The 14,489-nt window shown below is 48.6% G+C and overlaps 1 protein-coding gene across 2 annotated transcripts in view; it reads left to right on the forward strand.

The window, feature by feature from the left end:
• The first annotated feature begins 3,093 nt into the window (after positions 1-3,093).
• GRK2 (G protein-coupled receptor kinase 2) overlaps positions 3,094-14,489 on the forward strand; it is a 38,893-nt gene continuing 27,497 nt past the window's right edge. The window contains exons 1-2 of one of the 2 annotated variants that reach the window (XM_082211543.1): positions 3,094-3,579; positions 12,674-12,750. In XM_082211543.1, coding sequence (XP_082067669.1) covers positions 3,467-3,579; positions 12,674-12,750 — 190 coding nt within the window. In that variant the 5' untranslated portion in view covers positions 3,094-3,466. The remainder of the gene's footprint in view (positions 3,580-12,673; positions 12,751-14,489) is intronic. The other variant, XM_082211544.1, reaches the window with a different exon arrangement.

Consider the following 14,489-nt stretch of genomic DNA (forward strand, 5'->3'; position numbering starts at 1 on the left):
TTGCTCAGAGATAGAAGGAAGGAGACTACAACTTGCAGCTTGGTTGTTCTTCATGAGGGAAATAGTAAAAGAAACATGAAAGCAATTAATGACTCCAATGGAAGGGACAGCTGACAGAGATTAATGTGCATCTGAAACTTTGACTGAGACTGCAAAAGAAATAGGGCAGATGCATGCAAAGCAAATTTGTTGATTGCAAGGAGATTACAAAAAGAAAAGGGAGAGGAGGCCGAAAAATCAGGAGAGACGTGTGAATCTTATATTTATGTGGCTTTCAGGAAAATGTGGAGCATGAGAATATGTTTACTTTGCCCAAGCCCAAGAAGGGTTCCTTTCCCCAGAATGTGGTATCGTGTTTTGGCAGACACCATAACAAAATAATATGGAAGAAGCTAAGGGACACTCAAGACATATCCCATTACAGATGGCCTATCATGGTGCTATAAGATCCAGTCCCCCCAAAACTTAGAAAGTATCACTGTCTAAAACCTTTTTACAAGAAAGCTGCAGGAGGCAGGGATCCACCACAGATTGGGGTTCCCAATCAAACTGGTTCTCATGAGGGTTGTAACGTCATTAATCGCAAGGAATCACTGCAAAACTATAGAGTTGCTGGAAACGCTGTACAGTATCTGGAACTCCCTGCAGAAATAACTATGGATGACCCCTAGGATCAGGAAATAAGGAATTAGAAGAACCCAGATGCTGTATGGGAAGAAGTGTCTGGAAACTGGCATTCCAGGAGAATGGCTCCATATATACCCCAGCATTTATTCCTGGTCAATCCGTGTTCACACTTATCAAGGTTTCACTGAGCACCTGTGGAAATCTATAGCAGTGACTCCATTTTACCACCTACACACTATTTCTGCTAAATGTCTCTGCTGTTTTATTTAGTAATGGTGCTTTGCCACCGTCGCTTCCCCTTCAGAGTGAGTGCATTAATAAGAAGGGCACATGTTTCAGTTGACTAGACATGTGCCTTGTCTCTCTCCTTGTAGGCACTCAGCTATGCAAAGCTGAAAACAAAAAGGTAGCTAGAGAGGTAGGGTTGTTTAAGGAAATAACATTGCAACCTGTGTGCCTCAAACTAATAATGTGGAAACGGTATTAATCACAACAAGGAAAACAGTTCATATAGAAGAACTGGATGAACCACTTTCTGGAGATGTCTGCCTAACAGCAGGATTTAATGGCTATGAGAAAACCCTATAATAGGTGTGCAGGGAGAGGGAGGCAGGACAAGGTAGGCCTGGTTTACTCAGGCATCTCCATCAACTGATTTCTGTACATTTGACTGGCCACTGACCAGGTGAATTAACTCCATGGAAAATAACTGCATTTAAGGGTATGAACATTCTCTTGTGTAAGTGTATGACAGCCCATTTCCACCCAACAGTCAAGTCTGTTCCTTGCTTTTGCAGTCATGGTGATGAACCTCACGTATTATTCAACCCCTAGTCACGTCAGGCAAACTGAAACCACATATTTTGAATAAAGTCAACCTAACTTCCCAATAGAGATAGCAATACTAATAGAATAAGAACAGCTTGATTTTTCACCCGGGAGGTTTTTAAATAAACATTTGGCAGGAGAATGTTTTGTGTAATTTGTTCTACTGTATCTACCTTCCAGACAGGTGTCAAAGCAAGGCTCAATGAAAGGATGTAGGCCTTGGTTGAATCTTAAGGAAAGCTTCTTAAGTGTTCAAGTAAAGCAGTAGCCACCTAGAAGGGAACCAGTGGCCTTCTAGATGTTGAACTCCTAACTCCCATCAGTTTCAGCCAGCATGGCCATTGATCAGGGATGGTGGGAGCTGAACTTCAGCACCATCTGAAAGGACACAATTTGGGCACACGCCGGGCATGGAAAATCTTTGCCGCAGGCCAAGGCAAAAATCTATACGGTCACAGAATCTGGTGCTTCTACTTCACAGCATGAAGAAAACTGAAGAAAACTCTTCTTGTGGAAATTTTAAGAGAGTAGAACTCTGACCATTCCTTAGCCTTCTGGCTGGGATTAACTACATATTGTATTTTTAATGTGTACTCTTCTCTCTAGCCTACAGTGCACACACAAGAACTTACTTATTGTAGGTCTTTATCTCCCAAATTTGTACCCCTCAGAAAAGCAAAGGACAGTCTTTTGGTCTTGAGAATGTCTGCTCCTGAATTTTAATCCTGAATATTTTCAGAAGGGTAGCCACGTCAGTCTCTTGCAGCAAAAGCAACCAGAAGTCTTGTAGCGCCTTAAATACTGTACTAATTTCTTCGTTAGCCTTCAAGGGGTCACACTGCTCCTTTGTCGTGCAGACCTTCAGGATGTCCTTGAGAGACCAGAGGCCAAACGTGGATGTCAAAATTATGCGAAACGGGTTGCAAGGAATTATAGTTGTGGCCAATATTTTATGCGGGATGCTACCGGACGTGCTAAGGCAACGGCCGGGTAAAATCATGGCCCGTTAGGCCTCCGAGCGCTCCTCGATTTGAGCGCCCGCCGCAGCGTATTGCCTGGGGCCGCGCTTGAATCGAAAGGGTCTGAAAGACACCCGGCCTGCGCCAAGCCAGCTGCAAGTCTCCCCTGGGCCTCCAGAGGGCGGCCTCGGGCGACTAACTTTCTTCTCTCTGTGTGTGTCTATGTACAAAGCAGGCTTCCCTCGAGGGGCGGCTGTTGCTTTAAGCTGGCCCTGGAGCGAGCGGAGAGGGGAAGCCAGAAGCTGCGCGGCGGGCCCCGGAGGTCCTTTCCCCCTGCGGAGAAACAAAACCACCTACGGGCGGCAACAGCAGCAGGAGGAAGAAGGAGGAGGAGAGCGTGTGCGAGTTTCGGATCCGCTCGGCTCCCGCCTTAAGCGCCCCGCATTGAATCAGCGCGTGGAGCTCGAGAGCTCCTCGGCTGCGCTTGCCTCGGGCACTTGCGCGACGCTGCTTCTCCGCCTTGGATCGCAAGCAGAGGAAGAAGAAAAGCGCTGACAGATAAAGGCAGCAAGCCGCCGCCGCCACCCCCCACCCCTGCGCCGCCGCCGCCGCTCCGCGTTGACAGGCAGCGGGAGCAACAGCAGCGGCCGCGGCAGCCCTCCCTGCACGCGCGCGCGCAACACACACAAGACACACACACACACACTCACTCAGGACACACACCGAGAGAGCCCGCCAGCCCTGGAGGAGGAAGGCAAGCCAGGAGCGGAGGGCAGCGGGGCCAAGCCGCAGCCCATGAACTAAGGAAGGGCCGCCGCTTCTCTGCACGGGCAATCATGTGGGTCTGTTTGTAAGAGGGGTTGGGGGGCCAGATCCCCTCTCTTCGCCTCCCCCCCTCGCTCTCCCTCCCCTCCCCCTAGCACAGGCGGCCACACACACACACACACCCCGACCGGGAGGAGGAGGCGGCGGCGAGGGAGCCGCAGAGGCCGCTGGAATAATAAGAGAATTGATTGTGAAAAAGGAAAGCAGAAGAAATATTTCCTGGCAAGATGGCCGACTTGGAGGCTGTGCTCGCCGATGTGAGCTACTTGATGGCTATGGAGAAAAGTAAATCCACTCCGGCAGCCCGGGCCAGCAAGAAGATCGTGCTACCTGAGCCGAGGTGAGCCCGGCAAGGGGGGCAGGCGGAGGGGGCAGGTGCGGCGCCGGGGCCCCGCGCGAGGCGCGCCGGGCTTAGGATGGGCGCTGGGCGTTTGTGTACGCGAGCGAGCGCATAAATGGGTCTGTATATGACTGAGCTTCGCTCTTCTGAAATGCACCGAGCCGACTTGCCCTTGGCCCAAGCAGCAGGGTCCGTGATCTACCCCGTCCATGTAGCGGGGTGGAGTGGGGTGGAAAGAGGGCTCGCTAAAGCGGCGTCTTTCCGTGTACGTGGTTGTGTTGATATAGTGTGGGCATGATGATGGATTGTCAGGGTGTCCTGTCTCTGCTTCCTAATTCTTCATTCGGCTGCTCAGATCCTTGGAGATCATTCCCCCAGCACCTCTCGCAGTAGCAAACCCCCTCCTTCTGTCTTTTTCCCTACCCACACGTCACAATTCCACCCACCCCAACACAAACACACATAGTGATTCTCTCTGTGTATGTGTAATATGCAATTGTGTTAACCACAGCAGAAAAGCAGGCTAGTAAATCAGGCTGTATATATGCCTATATAGTGCTTTTTTCTGAGCAGTCCAGCAACTGTCTTGCTGGGTGTTATGAGGAGCATACAGCTTGGCTCTGGCCGTGCCTGGAGTCGGCCTCAAGATGCCCTAACCACTGTCTTCTCTTTTGGGTGGGTGGTTTGTTTGTTTTTGTTTTTGAAAATCTGTCTGTACAGACCTGTTCAGTCCAGCGCTGTGTCTTGGTAATGTGCTGTTAGATAGCGACCAGGCCTTTGCCCACCTTGCAGCTGCTCTGAGTTGAAGCAGGAACTGGGGCTGCACAAACAACGTTGCAAGCGTGCGCAAATGCAGTGCAAGGTCACCATCGTGCAGATAAGGGGAAATGTCTTGGGCAGGGGCTCTGCTTCATGTAAGGGCATTTTCTTGCTGGGAGACACAAGTGGGAGCATTAAGTCAAAAAATCTGACTGGTCATCCAGGTGGGTCAAAGGTGCTATGGTTTTGGCCAACCAACCCTTAACTCTGCTTCCTGGCAGCAGTTACCAAGGGCAACAGGGTGGGGCCTGACAAGCATCCTGCACCTTCAGCACATGGGCAAATGGAGGCCTTCCTCGCTCTCCTTTCTTCCCTTCCACCTCCCATGTGACATCTGGCTTACCCTACCCTTCCCTGTTCTAGCCAATAACCTTGGGTTGTCCCCATTGTAGGAGAAGTCTCTTCAAGCAGAACTGCTCCCCTGCCACTGAAGGCAGGGCGGAGGGTCTCTGAGAAAGCTCCAATGGGCCCCTTTCCGCAAGAAATGGCAAGCGGCCCTTTCAGAGGATGATGCAGATGTGTTACCATGGCGATGCCTGAAAGCCTCAGCAGCCTCTGTGCTCTTTCCCCCCCCCCACAGGGTTGCTGGTTTCGGTATGGAAGTGCCCACATGGGAACTTTGGGTGAAGTTCCATAGCCTTTGGAGGAAATAATTTTGGGATGCATAGTGACGGTCCAGAGAGCAGCCCCTTCACTTGCATCACATCTCAGCTAATAGTTGCTCACTGGCAACCCCCTGCCTGCCTGAGTCACATCCCTGAGTCCAGTTTAAGATAACTGTCTTGGGGTGGCAGAATTTAAGCCATCGTTTGCCCTTCTGCCCCTCCCTCATCACTTTCTGCACTACTTGTAATGACAGTGTAACTGCTGCTGCCTTCTCCTCCTTTCCTCTTCCTCAAAGTACACCAGGGAGGCCTTCAATTCTCCCAGCTCAATAGCCATCTATTTTGGGGGCAGGAGAGGGAGTAGAGGAGTGAAAGGCAATATTGACAATATATCTACACGTAGGAGGTACTTGTGAAATTTGGCTTTTAGGAAATTGAGCATTTTATCTGTTAAAGAGCTGGGGAGAGCTAAGGGGTCAGATTACCAATTAGGGAAGCAAGACTATGCCCTAGAAGAAGACTAAGGATTAAGAGGCGTACATGGAGGTCTTGCTGTGATCACAGCACAGGGGTCTTATCGATAGCTTACTGATAGGCAGAAATAAGGTAGCTGGAATGGTAAGGAAAGCATGGGGAGGAGTGTCAAGGATATGTACAGAATTGCATTTGTTTTGGATTCAAGACACCTGCTGAAAACAAGCATTAGAGACTGCTTCTTCCCATTAGCTAGGGAGGATCAGATACATCTCTTCTGCACATCTCACTGTGGGAACTTTGCTGGGGGACTTCTAAAGTGTGGCCCCATAAATTTTGCCCGGGAAGCTGATTTGGAGCAGGAGGAGAACAGGGTAATTCCAGAACAGGTTAATTCAGGCAGAAGCTGAAGAAATTCTTAGTTCCCCTAATCTGAATGCGTAATAACATGTAGACCTTTTGGTACAGCCCAATAGAAATCACATGGAGGAGGAAACTGGGTTTGGGTGATGAGCAGAGTGTGTGTTTTACATTAAAATATGTAAGTCAATATATTTGCATATTTATTTTTTGCATAATTTGCTCTGTTCCTAGCAGTCATGCGAGGCGGTGCAGGGAAGCAGTGCAGGGCACAGAATCCCCACCTCTTGACCACTAGAAATTTGACTCGTCCTCCCTCTGGCCTTGCACACATATACTGTTGTAGATCAAAAATACAAGAAACTTGCTTTTTTTTAATGAAAAGCAAGATTTGGGGGACCAAGTATAATTTATTTCCTTGCCTTGCATGATACCATCTTGGCACAGCATGCATAGTCGTGTTCACAAATCACATTACCTTGCTTCTCAGAGACAGAGCATTCACTCTCAGACACTCCATAGGAAGGTGAGGCTTAACAGAAACCACAAGCAGTGTGGCCCTAGCATACGTTATCTTTCATCATTGTTGCTTTGCTGGTGGTTGACCTAACAGCTTCCGTGTGTGTGTCTGTCTTGAAACATAAGGGACATATAAATCACACCCTTGGAGCCTAGGTGGTGCCTCCATTTTTTTTTCATGGGCTATCTATTGGAATTGGGACAAAAATGCAGATACATCCTCAGGAAGTTGTCCAGGATTGGAACAATAGAAGGATGGAGATTCTAAAGCAGTGGTGAGGAACCTAGCGCCCCCCAGATGTTGATGTACTCCAAATCCCATCAATTCCAGCTGGCACAGCCAATGGTCTGGGAGTTGTAGTCCAGCAACATCTGGAGGAGCACACCACCCCATCCCTGTTGTAAAGAGAGGAACATCAGCAAAATTGCCAAGGGTGCTGTTGGGTACTTAAAGAACTTGAGGCACAAACCCATGGCCCAAATTTCCATAGCCATTTGCATTGGCTAGTTTATATGTATTTAAGATGGTGGGTTTCTGCATTTTGCAGTGTGCACAGCAAGTCAGTAAGAAGGGGTGGATGAATTTTTTAAAAGGAAGAAAAGGGCAGGAGATGCAGGCCAAGTGCAAACCTGGGTTTTGCCACCCCACCACATCTGGAACAGCACCCCTGAAAGTTGCTGAAGGGGCTGCATCCTCGTTCATTACTGCAAAAGCAGGAACATTCTGTTACATTAATTTATGGAATTTATATGCCACTTCATCAGTAGCATTTCTAGGAGGCGTACATAAAAATAAACCATACAGAGAATAAAACAGTAAAAGAAAAATCACCATAAAACCAAACATAAATCCAAACCCTACCTTAAAATGCTTGCTAAAATAAGAAAGTCTGAGTCACATGCCTGAAGTCCAGCAATTTGTGTCTTACCTGTCCTGTACATAGTTCAGAGGCAGCATTTTATCTTCACAACCACCCTTTGAAGGTAGATTAAATTTGAGATACAGCGACTTGCCCAGAGAGCTATCCGACGAGATTTGAGTCTCTGCTTCCCACCAACCAAGCTCACTGTGCAGGGTACAGGAGACGTGATCCTGAAGATCTGGAGGACTCTGTCTGCTCCCTCCTGGAATGTCTTTTATAGATTCTACACAGACATTCCAAGAGGGAGTGGAGGTAATGAAACTCGGAACTGCTGCCCATTCAAGATCTTGGGGGAATAAGATGTCTAAGGTTTTGTTTATTATATTGCGTCATACTTCTCTCCAAAGGAGCTGAGGGCCACACACATTGTATGCGGGATAGTTTAGGTTGTGTGCGTGTTTGACTAACCACCGCCACTCTTCGAACTTCATGCCAAAGTGGAGAGTTGAGCTGAGGTTGCTCAGGGGTCGCTAATCTGTCACTCTCCACACATCGTTGGACTCCTATTGGCCCTAGCCAGCATGGCCAATGGCCTGGGGTGTTGACAGTTGTACTCCATCCACATCTGGAGGACCACAGGTCCCCCCATTCCTCTTCCATATCATGCAGAGCAGAATTGTGGGACAGTGAAAGGAGGCCTCCCACAACCCCTATTATGGAGCACCCTGACTTTAAATCACTCCCATCGGTTTTCTCCGATAGGCTTCAACACACTAAACTTCCTGCCCGAGCAACCTCCTTGCCGGTGCAGCCTCTCATGTCCCTCCTCCTGCCAAAGTCAAGGCCCAGCTTCAAAGAAGAGCTGTCTCTCTGGTTTGTCTGCCAGGAAATGACGTCACCTTTGGTCGCAATAGGCTATTTGGGTCTGCTGCAAAGTAAGAAACTGCAGCACATAGGAGAATCAGGGTGACCTGCGTCCTGCTGACCCGCCACGGCACCCACTGCAAGCTCTGCCTTTTTGTGCAGGTTTTATAGCGGAACTAGGAATGTGTTGGAGCCAAGGTGGTTGTGACATTTGTGAGAGGGGAGAATTCAACTTTGGTAAAAGGGCAGGGGATTAAAAAAGGGGGGTGGGGAGGAAGTTTCTCCTTTGCTGGTTGCTGCACTACAGTGTTGTTTTTCCTGTTAAGGGAACCAAACTGTTTTTTTTCTGTGCATTCATTTCCTTTTTCTGTGCTTGGATATGAAGCCAGTCAGTGTTCCCTGAAGTCAGGCTCTCTCTAGCCTGACAATCTACAAGAGCATAAAGAAAAAAATAATAATAAACCAGCTCAGATGCCCAGGGATACTAGCAGGCAACTTCCCACTTCCTCCCCAATGGCCTTTAAGCGAACAAGAGCATTGTCAACAGCTGGCTGATTATTTATAGTACTAACTGCCTCTCATTAAGTCTCTGTGCAAGAGGAACTCGAGGGAGCTGACATTCTCCATAGGCCTTCCCGGTTGTTAACTAATGCTCTCTTTTTTTTCCTAAGGGGGAAAACCGAGGCAGGAAAAAGAGGGCACTAGGACCAGTTCTCTCAGACCTTATCTGACCGAGGTTAACTTCAGTGACTGAATTTTTGGAATTGGTCTTGTAAACAACACAAAATTTACAAGCTCAGGATTGTCCCTCCCCCCCCCCCCTGCAGACTGATATGCACATACAGGCTTGTGGCTTAAACCCCTTTTTTTTTTTAACCTTCCTTTCCTGGTTGCCTAGAACAGATGCTTGTTTGCCACAAGTGACCATGCTAGTTGCTTTTTAGAAGCCTGGCCTATATAGCTGTGCTGCTTTTCCATGGAGCAAAGGTAGTCAAAGGTAGCCCTCCAGATTGTGATAAGGCTATAAGTCCCATCATTTGTGGCCATGCTGGCTGGGGCTGGTGGGAGTTGGAGTCAGGGCAACTTCCAGAGGGGATGATGTTGGGCTACTTGGTTTGATGCTATGAGTCCCAAATTCAAGTCTCCGCTTAGCTGCTGCTATAAAAGGAATGACTTGCCTCCCTTACCAGAACACTGTGAGAATAACCAGATAATGAGTGTGAATTCCTTTTCTGCACAAGGCATTTTATGTAATGATATTAATGCTATCATTCAACTGGACCTGCCCCCTGGAGATGGTTGTTATGGAGATGCTTGAGACACATTATCCCAGGCCCATAACAGCAGCAGGCACCAGCAAACACAGCCATCCATCATCCTTCCAAGACGCGTCTGTCTCAGGCATGGGGCTCTCTCCCCTGCCCCCTGCCCCCCATCCCCCATGGCTCACTAGTTTCAGGAGCAGGAGTTTCTGGGGGGTGGGGGGAAAGACGCATTCAGTCTAAATGGTTGAAGTAGGTCCTGTTTCTCAGTGCCCTGATATTTACTGCGCAGAATCCAAGAAAAAAAAATCTGCCCTCCACAATGGGAAAGTGTCTCTTCAGCCTGATCACACTCTCCCCTTCAGAGGCACCCCTTACATTAAGCTCTCATAGCTCCTATAATACTGCTAATCCCCAGAAGCCCCATTCAGAGACAGCCCAGCACCCCATTTAATCCATGGACTGCAACAGCAGCAACTATGGTTGTTCCTGCTGCAGACCACATTGGGCACCTTTCCATTGCCATTCAGGGAGGATGCAGTGGCCTCTCTAGGCTAAGCATCCTGATCTCTTTGTCCTCCATTCAGATATTTAAAAGGTACCCAGATGAAGGGCTGTTTATTCAGTCAGCACACTCAAGCAATGTCACCCCCCCCCCGTTCTCTCTCCTCCCCCCCCCCCCGCACTGCAGACGGTAACACTTCCAGGCGGGCCAGGAGTGAGTTGCGTGTCTGAATAATGTTCCACATGTAAAACTAGAAAAGCAGTGTGCATGTCATGGCGAAAGGATTCAGTCTTATTGGGCTCGGTATTCTTTGAGGAGTTTTTCATTCCCATCTGGGAGCATTCAAAATGTCACCCACCCCCACCCTCTCACCTGCAACCTGAAATGGAATAGTCCAAGATAGCCTTCCGCAGCCTATACAAAGTGGAAGGGCTGCATAAGTGGGGGTAGTGGGGGGGCAGGTTTCTGTGGAAAAACAGTGGACAGGAAAAGGGTTAAGCAGTAATTCCAGTTCTCTAAACCTTCTCTTCTTCCCAAAGTTACTTTTTCATAAGAAAGGGGTGGGGGACCTGTGACCCTTCAGACCCTGAGGTCCAAACTCCCATCATCTCTGCCCCTTGGCCATGCTGGTTGAGGATGATGGGAGTTTGCAAGTCCAGCATCACCAGGAGGGCAGCAGGTTGAGGAATGCTAGTCTAAGGAAAGCTTTACCAATTGACCGATTCAGTGTTTCTCAGACTTGGGACCTCAGCCATTATTGGACTACAGCTCCCATCATCCCTGACCACTTGTCCTGCTAGCTAGGGATGATGGAAGTTGTAGTCCAACTGCAGCTGAGGACCCAAGTTTGAGAGACACTGCATTAATTGGTCCTGTCTGACTTACCAAGTATCTCATGCAAGTGGTGCAAACTATCACAGAATGTTGGTGCCACAGTCACAGCATTTTCACCATTATTGTGCCACCCGCACTGTTTCTCATTCATTCCAACCTGCAGTGAGGATCTGTACAGTCAGTATGTGGATTGTGGGTGTTGGGAATGCTGACTCAGTACACTTGTCAAGTGATACGGTAATCTGCGTCTTCCATCATCTGACAAGTACTTCTTACACAAGCTTCCATCTCAAAAGGTACCCGTGCTGCAAACTGAAGCATGCTTTCTGGGGAGCAAACCCCCTTGAAGTCAATGGGGCTTCTTCCTTCCAGGTGAACATGGTCGGGAGAAAATGGTTGAAAGTGATTCGGTGGCATTTCCAAATAAATGCATTTAGGATTAGGATTTCTGCCTCCGTTGTCAGAGGCAGTGTGCTTGGAATCCCACGTGGAAAGAATGCTCTTGTGCCCAGGACCTTCTTGAGGTGTTCCTACGGGCATCTGGCTGGCCACTGTGACAACAGAATGCTGGGCTAGAGGGGGACTGCTGCCCTTACCCTGCAATGGCCCTCATACTCAGGAGCTTCCTCTTGGCTGCTTACGCTGAGTCAATTAAAATTTTCTCCGTAGAAGGGCTATGTGTGCTGCTTAACCAGCTAAATATCCACAGGAGAAGCCAGGTCATAGCCCAGCTCTGAAAGATGGCACACGACTCCAAAAGAGAGTTCCAGTTCTTTGTAATACATTAACCCAGCATGAACCCCTGTCTCATGGCCAGACCGTCTATAGCATTTTCCAGGCTGCCAGCTACCAGGTCTTGCCAACTCATCTTTGAGATTAGTCATTGTACTTTGGGACCTTGGAATTTCAGGTTCATTTTCAACCCAAAAGGTGCTCTTTCCTAATTATTTGCCTTGCATTCTCTCTCTCTCTCTCTCTCTCTCTCTCTCTCTGTGTGTGTGTGTCTTTCTTGGTCACTTTTTAAAATTAACCACCCAGAAGGACAAAACAAACACAGCGACTAAAAATCCAGAATGTATTCAGAACAATGCTTCCAAGATCCAATGTATTATTTCCTCTGCTTCTCTAGCTAGGAGCCTGTCCGTCCACACTCAGACCACCATCCTCCTGTCCCTCCCGCTTTTTGATGAACCTTCATTTTCTGTTTAGACTTTTAAATTGGCTTCTCTTCCAAATTGCCCAGATGCAGATGCCATTCTAAGAGCACTAGCTCTTCTTTAAGACAAGAAACAAACCTCTGTTCGTTCACCTGCTAGAATGACTGCCTGCCTTTGTAATCTTCCTGTACCTGGCTCCACTTAGCCCCAGATAAAAACACAGTCGCCTTTAAACAGCTGGTTGGTCTTAATTCATGAATGAAATGTCAGCTATCCAGTGCTGGATCCTTACTGACCCAAAATCTCTTGAGATAAGTGTCTTTTATCTGCAGGCTTCCTGTGATAATAATGGGGGGGAGGGGGTTGCAGCAAAAACAACAAAGGGTATTGTAGCACCTTAAATGCTACATTTGCTATCCTTTAAGGTACTACAAAACTGCTCATATAATAAGACTTTACCCCCTCTCCCCACACACCCCACACTTTCTAAACATGTTCTTGGTTCCATGTTCTTGGTTTAGGGGACACAGCAGGAAGAGAGGAGGGGGAAGTCCTGCTGCACGAGTGGACCTCATTCTGCACATGCAACAGCTTAGCTGGATCCTGCCCTTGTTGTTGTTTTCGGAGCAGGGACAGCAAACCTTTGTCCCTCCACATGTGGTTGGACTCCTATCAGGCCCAGACAGCATAGCCAGTGGTCAAGGATGATGGGAACGGGAGTCCAGCAGCATATGGAGGGTCACAATCTCCCCACCCCCTGCTTTGAGGGAATAGGCCGAGCTGAGAAGCTTCACCCCTGCTAACTTCCCTCACGTGCCTTTTCTCTTGGCAGTATCCGCAGTGTTATGCAGAAATACTTGGAAGACCGGGGTGAGGTGACCTTTGACAAGATATTTTCTCAGAAGATTGGTGAGTAGCAGAGCCTCTGCAGGGGTCATGAGTTCAGGCAAGACCAGCTTGCCTGTGCTCCGGTTAGCCAGGAGTCAACGCCAGTGAGAAGAAATAGGGGGGCAGAAGGAGGAACTCCTTTTTAAAAAGGCTGTGGTGGGATTGGATATCTACGGAGTTGTGATGGAAGCTGCTTGCTGCATACTCAGTCTCGTCCTTCCCCTTAGGAATCCAGCTTCTGGCCTGAAAAGTGCTGCTGTGTTTTGGCTGCAGGGGCCGGTGCTGCAGGTGCAACGTCTTTTGTCACTTGCTCCTTCGCTGGAGTTGGAGAACGCTTGGCCCCCGAATTTGTCCTGACCGTCCAGCCCTTGGAAAGGCCAGTCGCCCACCTTCTTCATTCAGATTAGGAGTTAACAAGTCTTCTCCTTCTCTAGGGCGGCCCAATGCAAAGAAAGCCAGTGACCCTGTATCTATTAATGAGGATTTTTTTTGGAAAGCGCATAGCTCTGCAAGGGCGGCGGAAGCTGTGCCAGCTCAAATGATCTTGTCCAAATTATCCAAAGATAATAAGTCCCTGTCCTGCCTTGGGTCTGGTCAACTCTGAATCCCAGGCTGGTGCTGTAGAGCAGGGGTGGGCAGACTTTGGCCAATCCACTTTCGCCTTTTACCAGAACTTCCAAGATTGACCAACCCAGGCCAGGTGCAAGAGACCAGAGTTAGAATTAATGAACAAAGGGTGCCACTGAGCACATTGGGAGCCCAGGAATTTGTTTTCAGCACCATTTTGGGCAAATGTCCAGTCTCAGTTAGCTTTCTACATTTCAGCAGCCTAATTTTGATTTTGGGGGGTGGGCGGGTCATTTTGTTCTTGCTAGTTGCTCAAGAATTGGGAGTCAGAACCCCTGAGGATCTACTGCAGGTCACCCAGAGATCTCCCAGTAGATTGTAATCTACTGTCTCTTCCCCCCTCCCTCGCCTTGTTCTCAAGTCTGAGCTGAGATCCGTGAGCAGCTGAGCTGAGATCTGTACAAATGAATTGGGGAAGGGGGTATTGCTGAGGTCGATGAGGAAATTCTGCTTCCTCTTGTGCGGCCTGCGACGGTTCCCCGTTCCAGCTTCCATTAGTTGTTTGCAGGACAATTGCTTCACTTGAGGGATATTGGAAGAGAAGAGGGTTCAAAGCTTCTGGACTGGCTCACATGTGAGAAGGTTCTGCCTCCAGGAAGGGGGTGGAGCTGCAGACCTTGCAATTGAATGTGGCCCTGTAGGCCCATCTTTCTGGCCCTCAGGCTTCTTCCTAGGCCACAGTATATCGCTAGGCCACCCCTCACAGGCCCTGCTGCCCCCACCCTTGACAATGCCTCTCTTGAGTGTCTGAATGAAGAAGTGTAATTACTCCAGCAGAGAATCTGGACCTGGTGGAATTCCCCTTCCATGCAGCTCTTCAAGAAGCCCTTTAGAAAGTAAGAGTGTCAGCTTTTTCTGGCAAGGCTCCTGCGCTGTTAGCAGCTGTGTGAGAAGTAAAAATGCAGTTCATGTAGCTTTTTCTCCCTCATAGATTGAAATGTACAGGCTGGTGGGGAGAGGGGGCAACAAGACACTTTCGCTGCTGAATTTCTGCCTGTCATCTTGCTGAAGGCACAGAGGCCTGCCAGGAAGAAGGAAAATAAAATTCCACACCCTGCCACTTACTCCTTAAAAACCCCCAAAACAAAACAGAATATTCTAGAGCACTGGTTCCCAATTAGCTAATTACAGAG

The sequence above is a fragment of the Podarcis vaucheri genome (genome assembly GCF_965113315.1).
Source record: "Podarcis vaucheri genome assembly, chromosome: 1".
NCBI lineage: Eukaryota > Metazoa > Chordata > Lepidosauria > Squamata > Lacertidae > Podarcis > Podarcis vaucheri.